This window comes from Pelodiscus sinensis, chromosome 2 (assembly GCF_052426305.1).
Source record: "Pelodiscus sinensis isolate ZL-2025 chromosome 2, ASM5242630v1, whole genome shotgun sequence".
NCBI classification, from domain to species: Eukaryota; Metazoa; Chordata; order Testudines; family Trionychidae; genus Pelodiscus; species Pelodiscus sinensis.
Window position 1 is genome coordinate 138,844,952 of NC_143053.1, and position 23,156 is coordinate 138,868,107.

The 23,156-nt window shown below is 44.8% G+C and overlaps 1 protein-coding gene across 3 annotated transcripts in view; it reads left to right on the plus strand.

The window, feature by feature from the left end:
- SEMA5A (semaphorin 5A) overlaps window positions 1–23,156 on the plus strand; it is a 553,406-nt gene that overhangs the window by 17,684 nt on the left and 512,566 nt on the right. Inside the window, exons 1-2 of one of the 3 annotated variants that reach the window (XM_006111031.4) lie at window positions 5,433–5,784; window positions 6,311–6,413. The exons of 1 other annotated variant lie outside the window; for it this stretch is intronic. In XM_006111031.4, coding sequence (XP_006111093.4) covers window positions 6,398–6,413 — 16 coding nt within the window. In that variant the 5' untranslated portion in view covers window positions 5,433–5,784; window positions 6,311–6,397. Of the gene's footprint in view, window positions 1–5,432; window positions 5,785–6,310; window positions 6,414–23,156 lie in introns of those variants that run through there. One more of the 3 variants, XM_075921491.2, reaches the window with a different exon arrangement.

Consider the following 23,156-nt stretch of genomic DNA (forward strand, 5'->3'; position numbering starts at 1 on the left):
TAGTTGACTGCAACATATCAGAGTGTTTTATAGAAGTATCGAAGAGTCCTGTGGCATCTTAGGGTGTGTCTAGACTACATGCCTCCGTCGACGGAGGCATGTAGATTAGCCAGATCGGCAGAGGGAAATGAAGCCGCGATTAAAATAATCGTGGCTTCATTTAAATTTAAATGGCTGCCCCGCTCTGCCGATCAGCTGTTTGTCGGCAGATCGGGGCAGTCTGGACGCGACGCGCCGACAAAGAAGCCTTTCTTGATCGGCACAGGTATGCCTCGTGAAACCAGGTTTACCTGTGCTGATCAAGAAAGGCTTCTTTGTCGGCGCGGCGCGTCCAGACTGCCCCGATCTGCCGACAAACAGCTGATCGGCAGAGCGGGGCAGCCATTTAAATTTAAATGAAGCCGCGATTATTTTAATCGCGGCTTCATTTCCCTCTGCCGATCTGGCTAATCTACATGCCTCCGTCGACGGAGGCATGTAGTCTAGACGTACCCCTAGAGACTAACAGACGTTAGGGCTTAAAGGTGCCACAGGACTCCTTGTTGTTTTTTCAGATACTTTTGGTCTACACTAGACCAGGGAATAACTCCCTTATTTCAAAATAACAAGCAGAACATCCACACTACGGAGTCCATTATTTTGAAATAATAACTCCTGCTTTCCATGAGGAATAACACTTATTTTTAAATTATTTCAAAATAGCATCAGTGTGGACCCTCAGCTGCACTGGCCTTCAGAGGCCTCTCACAGCTGCAGTTGTGGCTGTTTGGCCATACGTGACATCTTCATTGCTCCCCTTCTCCTGTGGAACATTTAAAGCAACAGGCTTCAGGAAAATGCCCCCTACCCTGACAGGAAATTCTCTCGCTTGCTCTCGCAAAAGTTATGGTGCACACAGCAGGCTATCACCATGAAGGGGTTGTTTCACTTGCTGAGGTTCAGGCTAGGGATGTTAAATATCGGTTAACTGAATAGTCAGATAACCTCATTAATTCTTATTGATTAGTCAACTATTCTATAGTCTCTGGAGGTGGGGCCTGCAGCCACTGTATCAGAGGCAGCAGTGTGGGGTGTCAGGCAGGAACTGGTCCACGAGGGGAACCAGTTTAAAAACTAGTTCCCTTTGTGGACTGGCTGCCTATTGCCCAGTGCTGCTGCCTCTGATAAAGAGGCAGTAGTGTGGCATGGCAGCAGCCCCTAAGGTGGGTCTGAGGTCCTGAACCCAGCACAAGCTGGAACTGAGCCGGGCTACCTGCCTGTCTGGCTCCTAATACACTTTAAATACAGAGCTGCAGCAGGAGTAGGTCCAGGAGTAGCGAGCCAGAACTGAGCTGGGCTGCTGGCCAGCCCTGCTAAAAAATGTACTGGCCAGGATTGGGGGGGCGGGGGGAGGAGAGAGGGAAATGCATGTAGTCTATAGTATTAACCTATAAGCTTTGGCTTATTGATTTATCAGTTAATCGACTACACTATTACATCCCTCGTCCAGGCAGGGTAGGAGACTCCTGAACCTCCCCTTCAAATGGCCAAATGAACACTCCACAAGCATGCGGCACCTGCTGAGCTTGGCATTGAAGTTCACTTTGGTGCGCTGCCCTTGTGGGGCTTCAAAAGTCAGGGTAGCAAGGAGTAGGCTGTGTCACCCAAAATGCACATAGGCGTGTCCATGTCCCCGATTCTGATGGTGTGGTCGGGGAAATTAGTGCTGCTGTGCATCTTCTGGAACAGACTTGAGTTCTGGAATATGCAGGTGTTGTGCACCTTCCCCGACCAGCCAACATTAATCTGTTAGGGTATGTCTACACTACCACCCTAGTTCGAACTAGGGTGGTAATGTAGGCAACTGGGAGTTGCAAATGAAGCCCGGGATTTGAATTTCCCGGGCTTCATTTGCATCTTGCCGGGCGCCGCCATTTTTAAATGTCCGCTAGTGCGGACTCCGTGCCCTGCGGCTACACGCGGCACGGACTTTGGTCTAACCCAGTACGGCCATTCTTATGTTCTTATGTTCTTAATGTCTGTGACCCAGCCCTTATGGTTCACCCTGGCCTGTAGCACCATCGGAAAGAACCCTTTCCTGTTGATATAGTTTGAGGCACGGTGGTTGGCGGCGTTGGGGGGAGGGGAATGGGGATGTGTGTGCTGTCTATGCCTGCCCCCATAGTTGGGGAAGCCCATGGCAACAAAGCCATCAACAACGGTGTCCATGTTGCCCTGAGTAGTGACCCTCCACAGCAGGATGTTGTTGATGGCCTTGGTTACCCACAGGACTTTGGATTTCCCCATGCTGAACTGTTTCCTGATGGAGTGGTAGCTGTCCGGCGTGGTGAGCTTCCATAGGGCGATGGCAGTGCGCTTCTGCAGGGGGATGGCAGGTCACAGCTGGTTGTCCTGTAGCCTGAGGGCAGGAGCAAGCCACTCGCAGAGCTCCAGGAAGCTCTGGAGCCACTGCTGGTCATCCCATCCCTGCAGGATGATGCAGTCGCACCAGTTGGAACTGGTCTCTCTCTGCCAGAAGCAGCATTCAATGGTGTCCAGTGGGTTTAGGGGCATTTGCAGCAGCAGGAATGCTAGGACCTGGACAGTGTGGACGAATTGAGCCCTGAGGCGCAACACAAGGCCTGTGAGCCTGGCATAGCTTTGCAGCAGCTCTGGCTCTATGATGTGAGTGCTGTGGCATCCGCAAGAGCAACCAGAGCACACTGCATCCGTTTTGGTGTCCCACAAGGGGGTAGGCAGTGGAGGAGTGGCGCTGAGATGCAGCTGTAGAGAGAAGCTCCTGTAAGCACGTCTCAGCTTGCCTGACCAAGCAGCCACAGGAAGTAACCACCCTCCTGGTGCCCTCCCCGGAGTGCTTCCAGGGGGCTCTAAGTGCGAGATAGGCACCAGTCAGTGTGGACGCACTATTTTGAAATGATTCTGAGCCATTTCGATGCTCCCCCATAGTGCAGATGTAATATTTCAATTTTGTTATTTTGGGAGATATTTCGATTTTACTTATTTTGAAATTATTTCCCAGTGTAGGCATGCCCATACAGACTAACACCGCTACCCCGTAAGACTTATAAAAGTATGTTTCTCAGAAGTATCTGCTTGCAGACTTTTAACAGCTTCCTTGACTTTATCTTAGGGCAAATGTGTCAGACTGTGAAGAAAAAGTCACCATGTTTTGTGGTGTTGAGTCAAAATATTGTTAAAAGGGTTAGGATAAAGCAAGCAATTAATGAATCATTCTTAGTGAAGACTAATATCAGAGACCCCCTCCAGGACTAAAATGCCTTTATGGTGTACTCACTAACCTTTTTAATGAAGCCGTTATGACTGAATTTAATTAGGCATGTATGAGTAAACTCATGAAAACAGGTATCTAAAAACAATTTAAAACTGTTTTCTCAAAAAATGAGAACTTTTTCCTTGTTAGCAGATTCCTCTTTTCACTTTTCAGGTAACTGTTTTTATTTATTTTTTCTAAACATAACCATGAGGATAGTCTACCACTCTGGCTTTTGGCAGGATATGTGCCTTTTGACTATTTCAGTCTGTTCCCGGAATGACATTAATGTGTTCACATTTGAAACCCCTTGAGTCAAAACACGTTTGAAAGAATCTGAACAAAAGACACAGCCAATAGAGTCTTAACCCACTGAGTCTCTAGTATGCATGGCAAGAAATGCTCATGGGCAAAGATGTATACATCTAAAGCACTTATAATTAAAATTCCAAAATGCAGCTGCCGGCTCAATCCAGACTTTCTTAAAAAACTCATATACCCAGATGTTTGATCAGCCAAAATGCTTTTTGGCTGCAGGGTGTTTCTTCAGCATGAACTTCTAAACAAAACAATAATTATCCATTGGACATAGCAAATTATATGCTCAGATTGGAACTCAGACAGTAGTGCCCAATATACAGTATTTCTAACAAGAAGCATTGATACAATTTCTTTGCATTATCCTATCACATGTAAGTGTGATATTAACTACTTCAGTTAGTACAACAAGGAGCAATGAAAACAGTATATTTAAAAATAAAAACGCTTTAAATAAATGTATGTACTGAATATTAGGTTATAATGGTATATTTTAGAATATTGTTGTTTATATATCAGTTTGAAAGGTGTACCTCCATTACTTTTTTTTAAATTCGGGGGCTGTGCTCCCTGCTTGCTACACTTGCCAATCCCCCTTTCTCTGGGGGTAAGTGCCTAGCCAGTGGGGAGCAGGCAGGAGCAGACACAGGATAGGTGTCTGGCCAGGAGGAAGGGTGCAGGAACAGGCTGGGGGCGAGGGTCTTAGTGGAAGAGATGAGTGGAGGTGCAAGGTCTTGGCTTGGGGGGGTATGAGTGAGTGGGCTGGGGGTTTGGTGGAGGGAGTGTGTGAGAGGGCTGAGGGTGTGTGGTCTCACCTTGGGGGGTAGGAGTGAATGGGCTGGGACAATGCTACTGGCATTCTAGCCTTACACCCTGCAAGTCGAGACCCCTCACCACCACCCGCTCACTCACTGCCTTGCTGAGACCCTGCACCCCTAGCCCACTTACTCACCAGCTCCAGATCAGCCTCCCTTGCCCCCCGGGCTCCCCTCCTAGCTAGGAGCCTGCAACTGGTGTGCCAGTGCTGGCTTCCTGCAGAGGGAGGGAGACAGCCCCAAGGCTCCCCACATGCTGCTGCTTCCCTTCCTCCTCCCCTGTCTGGAGGAACAGCAGCAGGAACAGGCTCCTTGAAGCGCATCCCTGTACTGCAGTGCCCCGAGCCAGGGAAGGGGGGAGAGAAGTGGCAGCATGTGGGGAGCCCTGGGTCTTTGTCCCTCCTCCCTGCGGGAAATTGGCACTGCTGCTTCAACCTTGGTGGGGGGAGGTGGTAGAACTATGTTGTGTGAGGGGGGAGCTGGGAGTGCGCCATCTTCTCTGGGTGGTGAGTGAGGGGGCTGGAGGTGCGTGGTCTCAGATGGGCAGTAATTGAGCAGGTTAGGGATGTGGAGTCTTGGCTTGGGGAGGTGTGAATGAGGGGGCTAGGGATGGTGTGAGGAGGTGCTGCAGCCAGTGGGGCGGGGGTGAAGATGCTGGTCAGCGGGAAAGGTGGCTGGGACCAAGAGGCAGGCCTGGGTGGCTGGTGGCAAAGGTAGCATGGCATGAAGAGGGGCTGCAGCCGGTAGAGCTGTGGGAGAAGAGGCCAGTCAGCGTGAAAGGCAGGGATGTGTGTTCTGGGCTTAGTCTGGCTGGTGGTGATGGTAGCATGGCGTGAGGAGGGTCTACAGGCTGTGGGGGAAGAGGCCAGTATGGAATGTGGCCAGAATCAGGGGTTGGGGGTAGGTGGTGGTGGCTTAAGATGACCTCCTGCTGTGGGGAAGCAATGTAAGGGCAAGAGGAGGTGCCCGTCATCCTGCAGGAAATTTAGATAGATAAATAATATGAACCACAGCCCAGAATGCTCCAAAATAAACACCTCCTGAAGAAATAAACTTCTGGAAAGAATTCATTTTCTCTGTACTACTATGTGTCTATTGTATAAAGATAATGACAGTAACATAAAAAGTCCTGCAGAAGGACTATGTAGTAATTTGAGCATTCAAGTCAGCTAGTAACTAGAAACACTGATCTGGTAACTTACAGAACCACTTTAAAAGTTGAGATGTGCCATTGGCCAGATATGCTATTTTTAACCATCTCTATCACACCCTGTAGTGGAGTACATCCAACAATCTAAAATTAGCATTGTATCCTGGATATGATACTGCTAGTGGTTCGCATGTACTAAATAGAATCAAGACCCCTGTTGTTCAAGGCAGGTCAGAGTACATGTTTACTTTAATACATTATGGGTGTATGCAAAATTATATTACAATGATTATTGCCTTGTTGTTTTTATATTGCATGATAGGTGTGGAATGTGTTGTACTGGCGTAACAATAAAGCAACATCCTGAGACATTTAAAATCATATAGCCCAGGTCTGCACCCTTGAAGTCAATGACAACATTGTAGTTGGCTTCAGTGGGAGTAGGAATGGATCCTAACTTGATGATAATATTCATAATAATTAATGTAGGGGAAGAAAATATGGGTGTTGTTCATCAGTTGATTACAATGATGAACAAGATGAAGTCACATTTTTATACTTTATAGTATTTTACTTATTTTTTAATCCAAATAATGAATTCTGTATGGGCCAGAGAAAAATCCTCCATTCCCTAAATCTAGGGAAAGAAATGAATGAATTACTTAAACCAAGCTTTAAATGGTTTGAATTACATGACTGGTTAAACAGGGGAGTTCTGGTTTTTTACCTCCTCTCTCTCCTCTCTCCATGAAACAGGAGAGGTCAGCTGCTTTGGGACTGCAGGGCAGGAGGTTGTTTTAAAAATTCATCAGAGTGACCCTTCAGCTGTGAAGTTAAGCAGAGATGCTGTTAAAATTTGGTAATTGGCTCTAGATTATATTTTTAATGTGTGATTCAGAAAGGGACATGAAAACCATATAACTGTATGTGTGATATACTGGAGTATGTAGACAACACACATAGGAAGAGCATCTTCTCTCTCATGCTGTACTGTCCCTTTTTTAGTACCATTATTTTTAGCATTAAAAGTGAAGATCTTAACAATTATATTTTAGTTTTCTTTGCTAGAATAGTTATAAAAACTCACTCTTCAAGTTAAGACTTCTGGTTTAAAAATTTATGGTTTTTAATAAGGTGCAACACTTCAGTTTCATATGTTTTCAGATCTGTCTGCAGAGTTGTAAAAAGAGCGTCTGAGCTAAGTAGTAAAAGGCTAGGTTCATAAAGTTCTTTGTTCATATTTAATGCTTGCAGGAATTTTAATAACTATTACTTTTGGGGATTTTTTAATATTATAATTTCTTGCCATAGTTTAAGTGATGTTTAATACTTTCCATTTGCATCACTTACTTATAAAACTTAAAATATTATTAACATAAAGAGCTTGAATTTTACATTTACAATTCATTGGTACTGCAAAAAGAAATGTGTTAATATGAAAGTAGTTTGGGGAAAAGCATGTGAGGTGAAGGGATAGTTCAGGCAGCTGTTCTGTTGCAGAGGCCCCTTTTGCTGGCTTGCCAAACAGAATCAGTAGCAGATTTTGGTGCCAGTGAGTGTGGCATTAGTTGAGCAGGGGACAGAAAAAACAAGTGTGATGTGAGACTGATCCCCAAAGGAAAACAAAAATACTTTGAAGCTAGACTTGCCAGATTTCCCTGTTGTAACACTAGTCATCCTTCCCCTGGGATTACAGCAGTAGTTCTCAGAGCTAGTGGTCTGCGGCCGCCTTCCAGGTAGTCCATGGCCACCTCCCAGGTGGTCCGTGGTGGGAGCTCATGTCTCCCCCATGCAGCGGGAAGCTCGCACTGCCGCTGCAGCCTCACAGTTGGAGCTCAGTCACAAGGCTGGATTACTAGCTCCAGCCAGCAGGTGGGGAGGTGAGGAAAGCAAACTCATCCCCCCTACACAAGCCATAGAGCTACACGTGGAAGAGCACCGCCACAATGGTAAGAATGGTGTGTCCCTTGATTCGTCCCATGGGGCAGGCAGCAGGTTGAGCTGTGCGGTTCTTGGCCGGGTGTGGTGGGCTCTCGGGGTGCATGAGTGGCTGGCGCCCTCCCTTCCCTGTCAGCAGGTTAGGCTATGCCACGCCTGGCAGCGGTGAGAGGAGACGACACTGGAACTAAACAATGAGAAGTTCCGTGGCACCATATAGACTAATAGATTTATTGGAGCATAAGTTTTCGTGGGCAAAGACCCACTTCATTAGATGCATGTAGTGGAAATTCCAGAGGCAGGTATAAATATACAGGCATAAGAAAAGAGTTCTAACCAAGAGTAAGGCTAGAGATAACGTCAGTTCAGGCACGGAGGATGGAAGCCCACTTCTAGCAGCTGGTGTGGAGGTGTGAACACCAAGGGAGGAGAAATTGCTTTTGTAGTTGGTTAGCCATTCACAGTCTTTGTTTAATCCTAGACTGATAGTGTCAAATTTGCAAATGAATTGTAGCTCTGCAATTTCTCTCTGAAGTCTGTTTTTTAAGTTTTTTTTGTTGCAGGATGGCTACCTTTAAATCTGCTACTGTGTGTCCGGGGAGATTGAGGTGTTCTACAGGTTTTTGGATATTACCATTCCTGATATCTGATTTGTGTCCGTTTATTCTTTTACGTAGGGACTATCCAGTTTGGCCAATGTATATGGCAAAGGGGCATTGCTGGCACAGGATGGCATATATTATATTGGTAGGTTGGCAGGTGAATGAGCCCATGATGGTGTGGTTGATGTGGTTAGGTCCTGTGATGGTGTTGCTGGTGTAGATATGTGGGCAGAGTTGGCTCCGAGGTTTGTTGCAGGGATTGGTTCCTGAGTTAGTTACTTTGGTGTAATGTATAGTTGCTGGTGTGAATTTGCTTCAGGTTGGCGGGTTGTCTGTGGGTGAGGACTGGCCTACCTCCCTAGGTCTGTGAGAGTGAGGGATCATTGTCCAGGATGGGTTGTAGATCACTGATTATGCATTGGAAAGGTTTTAGCTGCGGACCATAGGTGATGGCCAGGCACTCCCTCCCTCCATCTCCCTGCCCCTGGCCAGACACTCTACCCTGAGTCTGCTCTTGTACCCTACCTCTCACCCAGACCTTGAACCCTCACCCCCTTCTGCACCCCACCTTGCTCACAGTTCCTGTACCTCATTTCTATCCCACTCACGTAGCCCTGTCCTGCACACTGAACCCCTCATTTTTGTCTCCACCCCAGAGCCTAAAGGGGTCCATAAAATCCACTAGCTCCAGAACCCCAGAAAAGTAAATCAAGCCTATGGGAAGCTCTGAACCTTAGTCCTCCCTGTCCCTCCCCTTTCCCATGTCCCTTGGGGTGGAGCGCCAAAGGAGTGAGGTATCTCAGTTGGGGGCCACATCACTGAGGATTGGGGGTTTTTGAAGGAGGTTTTTTTTGCTTCTCACTTGTATGGTCCCCAACTGATTTTTCTGTGGGTCAGTGACCCCTGACACAAAAAAGGTTCCCCTCACGTGCCATAAATAAAGAAAACATTGAAACCTTTTGTATTGTACAAAAATTAATATTTTATTGTATTTAAAATGAAGTTTGATAAACTAGCATGAGAAAATTAAAGTGCTTAATCTGTTTAATAATTTAAATTAAACCAGTCTCCCTAGCTGCAGCATTAGCAAAATGGCTCAGACATAATTATATAATTAACAGTGAGTTTGCATTAGTGACTGGTGGTCCACAGAAAGGTTTACATTGAGCCAGGTGGTTCATGAGCCAAAAAGTTTGAGAACCATTGGATTATAGTATCACTGTCAGAATGTGGGTCCTTAGATCATTGTATTTCTGATGGGATACCCCTTTGCCTGCCTGAACCTTTTCAGAGTTGCCCTCTTAAAAAGAGAAGAAATGACAGTGCAGTGATAGGCAGCTATAGTAGAGCAGCCAGTCCTCTCCTTCTCCTTGTGGCTCCAGAGATGGGCTCACATAATGGGTTTGCTTCACCTATGAAATGCTGAGATGAAGCAATGCCACAAAGATCTCTCACCCATGTAAATCAGGGCTACATCCATGGAGGTGAATGGAGTGTTAGAGAGAGTATAATTCAGCCCATTAGGTTTGAAACACAAGTCTGGGTTTACAGATCGAGAGTACTAGAAGTTGGGTCTGCAGGGATTTGAATAACTATTGTTTCCATGTTGCCCCCCCTCCCCAGCAGATATGGCAGAGCTTCAATTCAAGCATTATAAACCACAGGAAGAGCTCCACTCAGAAGACCTGCTTATTATTACACCTCATTAGCTCTGGTTGGTCCAGCCACTTCGTTTCAGCATGCAGAGAGGTCCAGGAACCCGGTAGTACTTTCTCTCTTGTACAAGACCTGGCTCTCCTCATTTTGTGGCTTGACTCCTGACTCACTCTAGGCTTTATTCCTGGTCCTTGACTCTAGTGCTGATCTCTGGTTAGAGACCCTGACTTTGTCTTTGACCTTAAGCCTGACGCCTGATTTCTGACTCCAACTCAGGCTCCTGCTGCAACCACTAAGAGTGTTGCACTAACTACTACTAGATCTAACTCCTGGTCCTACCTGCTAAATCAGACCACCTAGTCAATAAGACTAGTAAATTAATAATCATGACACCAAAATAGAGAAATTTTAATGGGTCAATCTTCCACAAATGTCTTCTGGGCCAAAAAAATTAATATTTGTATTGCCTTCCCAACAGTACATCTATTCTTAAAACATAAATTTAGAACTTTGGGTTTCTCAAATGCATTCTGTTCAGTGAATTTTTGGTTTATGTTTAAATTAGCTGTTGTGGAGCTGTTTTTGGTTTATGTTTAAATTAGTTTGCAAATGAAATACATTGAAAGGAAGTAGAATTTTTCATTCTGATTCATCATTGGAAAAGAGGAGAGGAAAAAAAGGATAACTTTGTGGCCAATGCACATTTATCACCAACTTTATTCCCTACTCCTACTTAAAATCCTCTTTTGAGGATAGTGTATTAATCTTCTGCATTATAGTGAATGTCACTCAGAGCTTGTTTTATTTGTTAAATGTTTGCAATACACTTTGTAAGATCCTTGTGACATGTTGGTGTAGAGTAGAGATGTAAGAGTATGTCTACACTACACTACAAAGTTAATTCGAACTAACGGACGTTAGTTCAAATTAACTTTGATAGGTGCTACACTAATTCGAACTTAATTCGAACTAGCGGAGCGCTTAGTTCAAACTAGGTAAACCTCATTCTACGAGGACTAAGCCTAGTTCAAACTTACTAGTTCGAATTAAGGGGTGTGTAGCCCCTTAATACGAACTAGTGGGAGGCTAGACCTCCCCAGCTTTCCCTGGTGGCCACTCTGGCCAACACCAGGGAAACTCGACTGCCCCCCTCCCGGCCCCGGACCCCTTAAAGGGGCACGGGCTGGCTACGGTGCCCGTGCCAGGTGCAAGCTTGCCAGCACCCAGCCAGAAGACCCTGCACCTGGCACGGATCGAGCCAGCCACCCGATGCCCCCCAGCCCTCCCCCTCTTCCCGGGACCAGGCTGGCGGCTCCCAGGAGCTTGCCTGGGACCGCAACAGGCGGGCACCCGCCTGGGCAAGTGCGGACATCGTGGACCTCGTCCACGACCTCCGCATTAGGCACAGGAAAGTGGCCGTCTAGGGCAGGAGAGCTGCCAGCCTGGCCACCCAGGAAGAGGTGTGCATGAAAATCAAGGTGGTCCACTGAGACCCCCGACCCTGAGCCCTGAGCTTACAATGGCCGTCCTGGGTCAGACCAAAGGTCCATCTAGCCCAGTAGCCTGTCTGCCGACAGCGGCCAACCCTAGGGACCCTGGAGGGGATGGACCGAAGACAGTGACCAAGCCATTTGTCTCGTGCCATCCCTCTCCAGCCTTCCACAAACTTTGGGCAGGGACACCAATCCTACCCCCTGGCTAATACCACTCCATGGACCCAAACTCCATGAATTGATCTCACTTCTCTTTAAACTCTGTTCCAGTTCTAGCCTTCACAGCCTCCTGCAGCAAGGAGTTCCACAGGTTGACTCTTTGCTTTGTGAAGAACAGCTTTCTGTTACTAGTTTGAAGCCTGCTACCCATTCCTTTCCTTTGGTGTCCTCTAGTCCTTCTATTATGGGAACTAATGAAGAACTTTTCTTGATGCATCCTCTCCACCCCACTCATGCTTTTGTAGACCTCTATCCTATCCCCCCTCAGTCTCCTCTTTTCTAAACTGAAAAGTCCCAGTCTCTTTAGCCTTTCTTCATATGGGACCTGTTCCAAACCTCTGATCATTGTAGTTGCCCTCCCCTCTTCCACCCTTTCTCTTCCCCTCTCCCACCTTCTTTTCCCAGTCTCCCCGAGTTCTGTTCAATAAAGAGAGATTCTATTTTTGACCACACGTGTCCTTCATTTTGTATATCAGGAAGGGGGGCTAGGGAAGGGTAAGTGGAAGGAGGTGAGGGAGGAATCGGGTACGAGCCCCCGATGGGCTGGCTCTGCGGGCTTCTGGGGGTGGAAGCTCTCCTGCAGCCCCCCAATTGCCTCCTCTCCCCAGATGGCAGCCTGCGGCAAGTGCAGCCAGTCTGATGGCCGAGTGCTGTGATATGCCGAGTGTGGGTACACCGGGCACTCCAAGCCAGGACAGCTTTGCAAGCAGGGAACCCCTGAGTACTGTCTGTCCGGGGTGGGGGTCGGGACCCTTTAAGCACAGCCCTCGGCTAGCCTGAGACAGCAGCTCCACGCTCTAAGTCCTCCTCTGATGCCCTGCCGGCACTGCTTCTGGCCATCCTTAAGCCCGGTTCAGGGTCCACTTAATGTGGACATGCTAGTTCGAATTAACAAAACGCTAATTTGAACTAGTTTTTTAGTCTGGATCCGTTAGTTCGAATTAGCTTAGTTCGAATTAACTAAGTTAGTTCGAATTAGTGCTGTAGTGTAGACATACCCAAAGAGTGTAACCATGAGCTTATCAACAATTACCCAAACTGCTACATGTGGTTTACATGCCAACTATCCCGGGACACCAGCTCCTGGGGAGCCACCTGCCACCTTGCACTGTTGCCTCTGTATCTGATACAGAGGCAGCAGCGCGGAGGGGCAAGCTGGAGTCAGTACATGCAGGGAGCCAGTTTAAAAGCTGGCTCCCCGAGCGAATCGGCTCCTGGGGAGCTGCCTGCTGTGTCTCCCTGCTGCCTCTGTATCAGAGGCAGCAGCACAGGGGAGGAGGGGTGAGGCAGGCGGGAGCTGGTATGCACAGGGAGCTGTCTTAAAAGTCGACTTCCAGTGTGGCCTGGATCCTGGGGAGCTGGCTGCCGCCCCACATGTAACCATGTAACCGATGAAATTTTCAGCTGTTACACGATTAATTAGTTACATGCATTTTAACATCCCTAGTGCAGAGTGTTTTATTTGTTATGTTATATCGAATTCACTGTGCGTGGGTTGCACTGTGCAAAGCTCACTAAATTGCTGATCCTCTTCTTCTCCCTTCCCTCACCATTCAGGTAATAGACACTTCACGACATTTAGGTGCTTAGTGATGTCCAGGTACAGAATAACCTTCTTTTGTGACTCAAGAATTTTAAAAGAAATATATGACTTTTATGTCTGGAGGAGGATTTGAACTTCTCCAGGCACAGAAAAATTCTCCCCATTCCTCTACTAGTTTTAACATAGGTGTAATGTAGGGCTTTTGTTTTCCATATAAAAAAGTCCCCTACATATGTTTTTTCTTCCATTGACAACCTGTTGCACTGCATGAAATACTGAGAACATGACCACTTATGAATGGCATGACATTTTAGGATAGATTGGAAACCAACAGCTTGAATGACATTTGAAAATGCAGGATGGCTTAAGAATGCGCCTGCATTGCTAAATGTAAACACTGCTGGGAAAAGACAAGGCTTTTTAAAAGTGGGGGAGGGAGAAAGGACTTTTAACACCGTTGTCTCGTAAGTCTAATATCTGCTTTCAGAAAACTATGTACATGTCTCTGGTTTTATGATTTCAGGACAATTTATCTGATGCCATACTTCTATATCTGTGGCTTAGTCAGAAAGTTAAAATTCCAAGTGTAAGCACTAAAGATAGCAGTGATTGGCTTTTAAACTTCCATTGTCACAGCAATGCCAAATCACTCTTATCATTAAAAAGCCCTACCTATTTGTTTTCTTTTCTTAAATTATACTTTGAAGCAATGAACTCTCCCAACTTTCCTATATGTGTAACAGATTGGAGGAGATTTGTACTTAGGAGAGCTGTAGGGAATAGAGGTGTGTGCTAGTAGTCGAATCGACTACAGAGGCAGCCCGGCTCAGTCCCAGCACGGGTCCAGGAGCTACCCCCGCTGCGGCTCTGCAGTTTAAGTATAGTAGGAGCCAGCCTGCTTGCCCACCTGACTCTTATTACATTCACACTGCAGAGCTGCAGCAGGGGAGGGGGGGAGTAACTCCCAGAAGCTTCCTTCCTTATCAACTAATCATGTAGTCGATAGAAATTTTATCAACTACACCATTAACTATTTTTTGCTTCCTAACATCCCTAGTAGGGTAAACAGTGTTACAAGTACCTGTCTGTGCCAGCATTAGAACAGCTTTAACATGGAAATCTATTCAAAATGTTTGTGTGCCTGTTTCAGTTGAAATCCCTTGGATTTGGTAGGGAGAATGTGTACAGGTCACATGAAAAAGCTGTACCCTACTGTAGTGGTCAATAGGTAGATTATAGGACAAATCTGGACCCTGAAGTATTATTGATTGCTTAATTATAATTATTGTTGATTTTTTTATTATGTTCTCTAGAGTCTGGATTTTGCCTATACCTTAACCAAGAAATTTGGACCTTGACAAAAAATAATTGGCTACTCCATGGCAGTAGAGAAAAAAACCCCAAATATGCATTAAAATTTGTCTATATGTTCATTCTGTAATAAAAGTTGGGGCTAGTTAATACAGCATCAGCTAATAATCTGTTATTGATTTTCTTGAAATTCCATTTCTTTATGAAATTGTTCTTCAAAACCTTATGTTTTTCCTATGGCAAACCATTGCAGGCAGAATGAGTGAACAGGACAAATTAAAATGCAGATGAAAAAAATGTATTTGGCTGTTACTGTTTATCAAAGAGCATTTCCTTAAAGGAGTTAAAAAAAAAAGTCAGCCTAAACCATGAAATGAGAGCAATAGATAGAAGATAATTAAAATACAACCTTTCCCCCCCAACAGAATTTCTTTAGTAGAGCAGAAAGTAGGACATAAAACTTGAAGCTGAAGTGTATGTAGATTCGTTTGTATTGTGTTAGCCAGTCAGTATAACTTGAGAGTATGTGAGTGTTTTGTGTAGATGTAGCTCCAGAGCAAGAGACACTTGCTGGAAACATGTCTGATTAATTTCTTGTTTTTAAAGACTGCATGCACTCTGGGCTACTGGAGAAGATTGCTCTCAGGGTTAATTAAGGTGGAATGGATACATTAAGAAATGAGAGCGTTAATGGTAAATTAAAAAGGGTCTTGGATGATTTTAGTGATTTCGTATTGATTTTGCAGTTTTGGGATGATGGGTGCTTCCACATTTCACAGCACACAGCTGAACAATGTGAAAGCTGGGCGTGCTGACAGAAGTCAGCTTTTAATAACACTTACCAGTGTAGTATGGAACAGACCCCTGGCCACTTTAATAGACTTGTTACTGATGGAGTCCATGCTCAGGAAGGCTGATCTGGAAGCCCTCATTTAGCTTTTTTTAAAATGAGAAATAAAAAGCCAGAGTTCATTATTTAAAAAAAATATTTAAGACATCTAATCTATATTTGATAAGTGTAGTCTCTTCTGGTTTATTTTGTTACTTCCAGGGTCTTCCACTCTCAGAGGATATTTCTTTACTGTAAATTTTAAAAAGCTATAAAACATATAGCATTCTGGAATCTATATGCCATAAAGTGTCAGAAGGGAAAAATATATATCAGAAATTATAGTTGCAAAACAATGCCCATTAATACAGAGCCCCTAATAGTTGGTGTACATTAATGGCTTAGTGGGCATCCAAAAGGTGAACATTTTCACCAGCTAGGGCAGTGGTTTTCAAACTATGGGTCATGACTCAGTACTGGGTCCCAGAAGGTCATTGTCCAGGAACCAGCCAGTGGGAGTGGAGAGCTGGTGTTCAGGGCAGGCGCAGCACTTGGCTCCTTGGACATCCACGCCCCCACCTAGGAGCTGGACCTGTTGCTGGCCACTTCCGAAATGCAGCATGGTCACCGTATAGCAAAGTGACCCAATGCCTCAAGAGGGGGCTGTGCCTGCTGGCAAGAATAGCACACAGAGCTGCTTGTTCACCTCTGCTGCTGGCCACTTCTGGGACACAGCATGGTCTGTGGTGCAAGGACAAGCAGGAAACCTGCCTTAGCACCCCTGCAGCACTGCTGACTAGACGTAAGCCTGTTCCTCAGCCTTGGCCCTGAGCCCCCTCCTTCATTCCTGGACCCACCCCATATGCAGCATTCTAGTCAAAAGCTATGATTATGTTGGGTTGTGGGCGATAGCAATTTTCTTCAGCTGAGTCATGAGACAAAAAGTTTGAAAACCACTGAACTAGGGTGACCAGAGGTTTTTAAGGAACAGTCCCAATATTCAGGGCTTTGTCTTGTATAGGGTTCCCACCTCCTGTCTCTATTTTTCACATTTGCTATCGCATCATCCTATGACAGGTTGAATCTCTAAAATCTGGGATTCTCGGACCATAGATGTTGCTGGACCAGAGAGCCCCGGCTGGCCAGGTTCAGAAGTTCAGCCCGGGCTGGGCTGGTGGTGGGGAGTGCAGCCCCAGTTATGCAGTGGGGAGCACAGCACTGGGCAAGACTGGCTGCCAGGAGCACAGCCCCAACTGGGTCTGGCAGCCGGAAGCATAGCCCCAGCCAGGGCTTGAGTCATTAGGGCTGGCAGCTGGCCACATAGCCCAGGCTGGTGCTGTGGTGGGCACAGTCCTGGCAGGGGCTGGAGGCAGTGGTCCTTGTCTGGGGCTGGCATGGTGGGGCTGGAGGCAGTGGTAGACAGCATGGAGCACAGCCCCAGCCGGGAGCATAACCTACAACCAGGTAGGGAGCCTTGATCTCTCCTAGTCCAGCAAACACTCAGGTCCCGAGGCTGTCACACCAGGGAGGTCCAACCTGTGCCAACATGTAAATTATGGTTTTCTGAATTTATGTAGCTGGTATTTTCAGTTTGTCTTGATAAACCTAGAGAATACTCTTTGTCTCCTAAACTATTTTTTGTTCTCCTGAGAGGAAATGTTCAGCACAATCAGAAACAATTTAATGCTGACAACTGGTGTTAAGCATGCAATTGCCCACATAGCTTGCTAAAAAAGTACCCCTTTCAGCTATCTGTTTTTCATCTGAAATAATACATGTAGCACCATATAGTGCTGTGCAATGTAATTTACTTAGGGATAGCAATTTTCATTCAAAAATTACAAATGCTTTCAGGCTGATTATTTAATGTATTGAGAAACATGCAGAATACTTGTTAAAAATACCATAAATCTTAATGGTCTCTAAAGAGAAGGTCAAGGTCAGTGGTCAGGAAGTAGAAATGAGTTGTGAGATGGATTTGAAGTGAATCAGTCAGGAGCAGGGAGGCTGTCCAGGATGCGTGGGAAAGGGATTTGCTAATCCCGGTTAAAGATTTGATTATATGATATGTCTGCCTGCGATAACAGGAGATTGGACATTATGATCCAGGAGATCTCTTCCAGTCTTAGGTCATATGACCTATACAAAAGTACAATATTAATTTGGCATAAGAAATGAGGAGGTGAAAAAGGAAAGATCAATTCAGATAATTGGCATGGAAATGAAGTGGCCAGTCAAGGAAGTCTTAAATCTTGAAGACTTAAAAGGAGACTTTGTAATAGACTTGATTGAAATTAAAATGTAAAAAGCTGAGGATGACAATACTGTTTCTGCTAAGGGAAGGTAGTCAATTATTTTTTGTCAGCATCCCAGTTTCTTCATCATAGTGTAGTCGAGGTCCAGTCTTTCAAGTGCCTCTGTTCAACAAACACATACAATACTATATAATATTTGCAGGGCCTATTGCTTATATTTTAGCACACTAAATGAAAAATAAAATCAAACCATTGTATAACCTAAAAATAACTGCCAAGAAAGATAATATAAAATGTAATATAAACAAGTTACATCTGAGACTTTGAGAAGGCACATAGATAAAATGTCAAATAAATGCAAATATTATCATTAAAACATTTTTAGACAACTGTTTTAGATTTTGAATTTGTTTGAATTTGTAAGGAGTGTTAACTTTGGTTTTGTCAAATAAAATTAATGTAAGCATATAACTACTTTATTATCTGCTATCCGGGATGTCCTTAGGATTTATGAGGCCCTATACAGAACTATTAGATTGATGCTTCAGGGGATAGCCAAGTTAGTCTGTACTAACTGAACTGAAAAGACAACAAATAGTTTGGTAGTTTTGTTAGTCTATAAAGTGCTACCAGACTATTTGGTTTTTTTTTCAGTTTATTAGACTGATGACCTTACCCTGGTGGCAGAATGGGGAGGCTGGGGAAGGGGCAGATTACAATTATTTTAGAGATGTGATTTTCTAATCTTCATCAACACAGATTTTAAACAAAGGTCCTGTCCACTAGCACAATAAATTCAGAAAGTTACAGTATATACCTGAGGTTTGCAAATGCCCGTTAAATGGCTTCATTACCAGCTGAATGATTCTTTCATAGATTCAATGATGTGCTTACTGCAATGAGGAGTAACGGTAGTTCGAATTAGGAGTTTTAATTCTAACTATCTAGTCCGTGCTGCGTGTAGCTGCGGGCAGGTAGTTTGAACTACTGGGCATTTAAAAATGGCGGCACCTGGGAACATGCAAATGAAGCTGAGGATATTTAAATCCCGGGCTTCATTTGCAAGTTCGAATGCCTACATTAGCCACCCTAGTTCGAACTAGGGTGGCTAGTGTAGACATACCCTGGAGGATTAATTGGACTGTGCTCCAGGGGGCATTTGAGGGTGTGGGGAGATGTGTGTGTATGGGGAGAGGATATTTGGGAGGTGCTGGAGGAGGTACTTATAGCCTCACTCTCCAGATTGGTAGGCAGTGTCACTCCCTGTCATGGTGGCAGGGTGTTCAGTGCAGGCCCAGGACATAGCGCCAGCTCATCAGTTAGACCTGCCTGCAGGCCTCTCCACCTCCCAAGGCAGGGAACAGAGGCCTGGCTCTGTGACCCTCCTGACTGGGCTGTGAGGCCCTGTGGTGGAGCAGGTGGCCAGCTAACTTGTGCTTGGCAGCTCTGCTTATTTCATAGGCCAGGTGGCCCAGCTCCTCCCAACCCTGCAATAGCCCAGTCACACCCTGCCTGACTCGGCAGGAGCCTCTCACTGCCTCACCCACTGAACCCAGATACCAGTGCTTGTTGGTTGGCATGCATGGCCCACTCGCTCCTTCACTGCAGTTCTGCTAGCCGGCAGAGGAAAGAGCTGGTGGGACTGTGGCTACAGAAGTAGTCACCCTGAGGACTCACTTTATCCAGTAGCTTGGGCCAACTGTCTGGGGGTTTGTGTATGTGTTGGGGAGTGAGCTTGGCTTCAATCCATTTGACTTTTATGAAAAGGGCCTGGCAGCCTGTATTTGGCTTGCAGTCCACCTATTGAATACACCTGTGCTAAGGCATGAGAAGAGCGATTTTATTTTCCCCTTTCATTGTGATGTAAGGTAATAACCCTGCAATGGGATTGGCATGCACTGAGTCCCAACTTTGCCTTCTGTAGTATTCCGGACTTTGTTTGAATGGATATCTGATAGTTGTGCTTTTCTGTAAGTCCTCAGGAAGAGTTCCACAATACTGCCCTCTAGTGTTTGACACATGCAGTTATGGGACCCTCCACTGCTACAAGCATTGTAGAAAAGTAATAGGCTGGTTGGAGAGACTGATTACAAAATGAGCCCACACCTGAGACGAAATAGATTAATCTTTTCCAGTAAAGGCATCAGGAAGCTGTTGAGTGTGCGTACAGTAGCCACTGACACATTCCCAGAATACAATATCCACTTAGTTATCCCCACCCCATCTCCTTTTTTGAGTCCATCTTTGCTGGTTTGAACTTGTACACATGGTGTGTGGGGGGTCATGCTGCATGGAGGAAGTTATTTTACAAAGCATGCTGCCCCTCTCTCATTTGTATGTCCTCACACACAATGCTACAAGTGAGGTTTAGCTGGAGGGAGCAATATGGCATAATCTGCAAAATGGCAAAAAATGAGGTTTACAGGATCTTTCAAAAAAGGCTTCTATTTTTGAAAGAACCAAATCTACACTGCGGTTTCACTTTCAAAATAGCGCTTTTTCGAAAGAGCGCCATGACACACATGTGCAGATGAAGCACAAGACATTCAAATCCCAGCTTAAGTGTCTAATTTACATCCCTCTGTGGAAAGAGGGTTGTAGTCTAGATGTACCCTTGCAGTGTATTATTCAGCCACTAGCTGTCTGTGTGTGCTATCACAGCGATCCGGGCAGAGTAATAAAGTCAGACTGAACAGAAACTTGGGACACCTGGAAGCTTTTTTGTTTTTGTCTATAGTTTTAAATGCCTTAAGCTTCCTGTTTAGGAAAAACTGTTATTCCATGTAACATTACTATAGTGAAAGGCAATTTTAAAAATAGCGCATAGTAAATTTAACAAATATATTCATTCAGGGTTCTTGTATAAAAAAATCCTAATTATGACAGCAAATGTTGAAATTGTATCGAACTATCTGACATATATTGTCAAAATTCAATTCACCTTAAAAACATAATTGTCTTATCACATGAGTAATGCAAGAAGTATTTGCCCCTACATAAAGTTTGAGTCAGACTCTACCGTTCATTTGAAAGGATTCTGGGGAAACATTTTGTTGAAATTGACCTTATTCATTTCTCAGAGGGGAAACAGAATGATGGTTTTGTTTGTAACATCAAATTTGCAAATACTTCATGGTGGCTATAGTTACTGCTTACCCCTTTGGAAGGTATAGGAAAGCTTTTCATTGTCCCATGGTGATACAAAATACCAGGCACACACAATAAACACAAAATCCAGCAATGGAAATTTTGCTTGTCTTCTACCACCTATTGAGATCTAATTTGTGCAAATTTAACTGTTGCTGTGGTTACAGAACACCATATTTAGTTGAGGGGACATATGCAAAATATTTATTTGTTACAATATCCTCTAAACAATGACATAGGGAAACAATTTTAAAACAAGGCAAGGAGTTAGTTGTGCACCAGAATCAGCCATTTCTACAATAGTTTGATTCCATTAAAATGAAAGAGCTTGCATGTGCAGGAGAGGGAGCTGGAGGAATCTGTACATTGTTGATCTCCATTAATCATTTCCTTCATTGAAGTCAACAGTGTGGAAAGTGACTTCAAGATAATTGAATTAAATTGTCTCTTTATACCACTAGCGGAGTCACAGCGAGATGTCAGAGCACAGTCAGAAACATAGGTGCTTTTAAAAAAAATCATCGTTACATTTCCCAACCAAACAGCCCTTAAAATAAAATAAACAAAACAAACTCTTCACGCAAGTCATTAAAAAACAAAAGCAAATTCCATTTTTCTCCTTTTAAATAGTTATAAACATGTAGCCTTGTCAGCTTCTTGCTTCTATCATCCTGAGTGTGATAAATGTTTTCTCCCTTATTATCTTTAGATTTGTAAATTCTTGGTGTTGCCATTGATTGTTTTTTAAACCTTATGTTCTGTGGCATTGACATTTAAAACCCAAACAGAAGAAGACAATTGATTATGCTTGCCAAACAACCTAGTGATGTTCCCGTATCCATAGTGTGTTTAAATAGTCAGAAAGTAAATAGTCAGCTTTTGGCATAAAAATGACTCAGCACATTCTTTGTTTACTGTCGGCAGCTTCACTTCCTTTGGGGGGAAAAATAGACTAAAAAGAACATAAAAACAGAAATTAGGGAAGGGAAAACAAGGAGTTCTGTGGCTCCTTAGGGTATGTCTACACTACGGGATAAGGTCAACATAAGATACGCAACTTCAGCTATGTTAATAGCATAGCCGAAGTAAAAATATCTTAACTCAACTTTTGGTGCTGTTCGTACTGCAGGAAGTCAAAGGGAACGCTCTCCCTTAGACTTTCCTTACTCGTTGTGGAAGCAGGACTACTGGCATCGACTGAAGTCCCCTCTTAGTTCGAGTTAGCTGACTTCACTTGACCTGCTGATTCGAACCCTGGAAGATTGACAATGGCAGCTTCAATCTTCTCTGTAGTGTAGACATGCCCTTAAAGACTAACAGATTTACTAGGGCATAAGCTTTTGGGAGTAAACCCACTTCGTGAGATGAATTGGAGTGGAAGTTACAGGAGCAGGAGTATATATAAGAAAGAAGTTGCTTGTGTTAATGAAGCTAATCAAGTCAGGGTGAAAATGGATCATTCATACCATTTTCTATGGAGTTATGAATATTTAGAGAGGGCGGGGCAGGCAAACAGACAGCAATCATTGGCAAGAGAGAGGGGGACACAGGGGGGAAACAGGGGAGATATGTAGAGTGGCAGGGGGTTGCAAGCCCTTCCTACTCCACTGTGTCCCAGCCCAGGGCCCTGCCACTGGAGTCAGCGGGGATCCGGCCCGCAACACACTGACACACTCTAAAATTCTGTAAGGTCAGCTTGACTGTTGTTGGCTCCCCCTGGGCCACTTCCTAACTCCCCCTCACTCTTGACCTGTCTCCATGGCCACTGCAGGTTCTCGGAGTTCTTGGTGTCTGAACCCTCTGGCAGGCTTAAAAGGGTCTCCTCTTTGGTGAAACGGCTCAGCAGTCCGGGCCAGTCTTCAGCTTCCATAAGATCCTCAGTGGCCACCTGCGTTTGGAGCTCAGGGCAGGCTTCTGCTTCTTCTGGTGGATGGAGGCCTACTGGCTCCTGGGCTTTTATACCACTTGCCCTGCCCCCTGGCTTCCGGGAAGTTAAAGGGGCAGGACCGGGCTCAGCCCAGTTGGGCTTACGGAGAGGTTCTTCCCCCTTGGGATCAGTGAGCGGTCATTCCTGCTCACTACACTGCATTTTTTACTCTTCTATTTAACGGCTTTTTTTTTGGTCATCTTGCTTTTTGGGGGTGCTGAAATACAGTTAGTTTGAGCCTCTAATTATGACTTAAAATAGTTTCTATGAAGTTTGCATGCATTTCACCTTGCAACTTTCTTATTAATTTCCATGTAACTAGTTTCCTCGTTGTGTAGTTTCCCTTTTCAAAAGTAAATGCTACTGTGGTGGGTTTCTTTGGGATTTTTCTTCATGTAATAAAGTTAGATTTAATTATGTTCTGATCACTATGTTTGAGCTGTCTTGGACCAGCTCCTGTGCTTCAGTTACTACTAAAGCAAGAATTGTCTCCCATTTTAGGTTCCAGGAGAAGCTGCTCCAAGAAGCAGTTATTCATGGCATCTAGAAATGTGATTTCTGCATCCCTTTCTGCTGTGGTGTTACAGTGTTGTGTTGTAACAGGAAAATGCAAATCATAGTTGCACCCACTATGTGTGTTTGCCCCAAATTCTGTGCAAAGTGAGCCAAGGTGTCTAAAAAA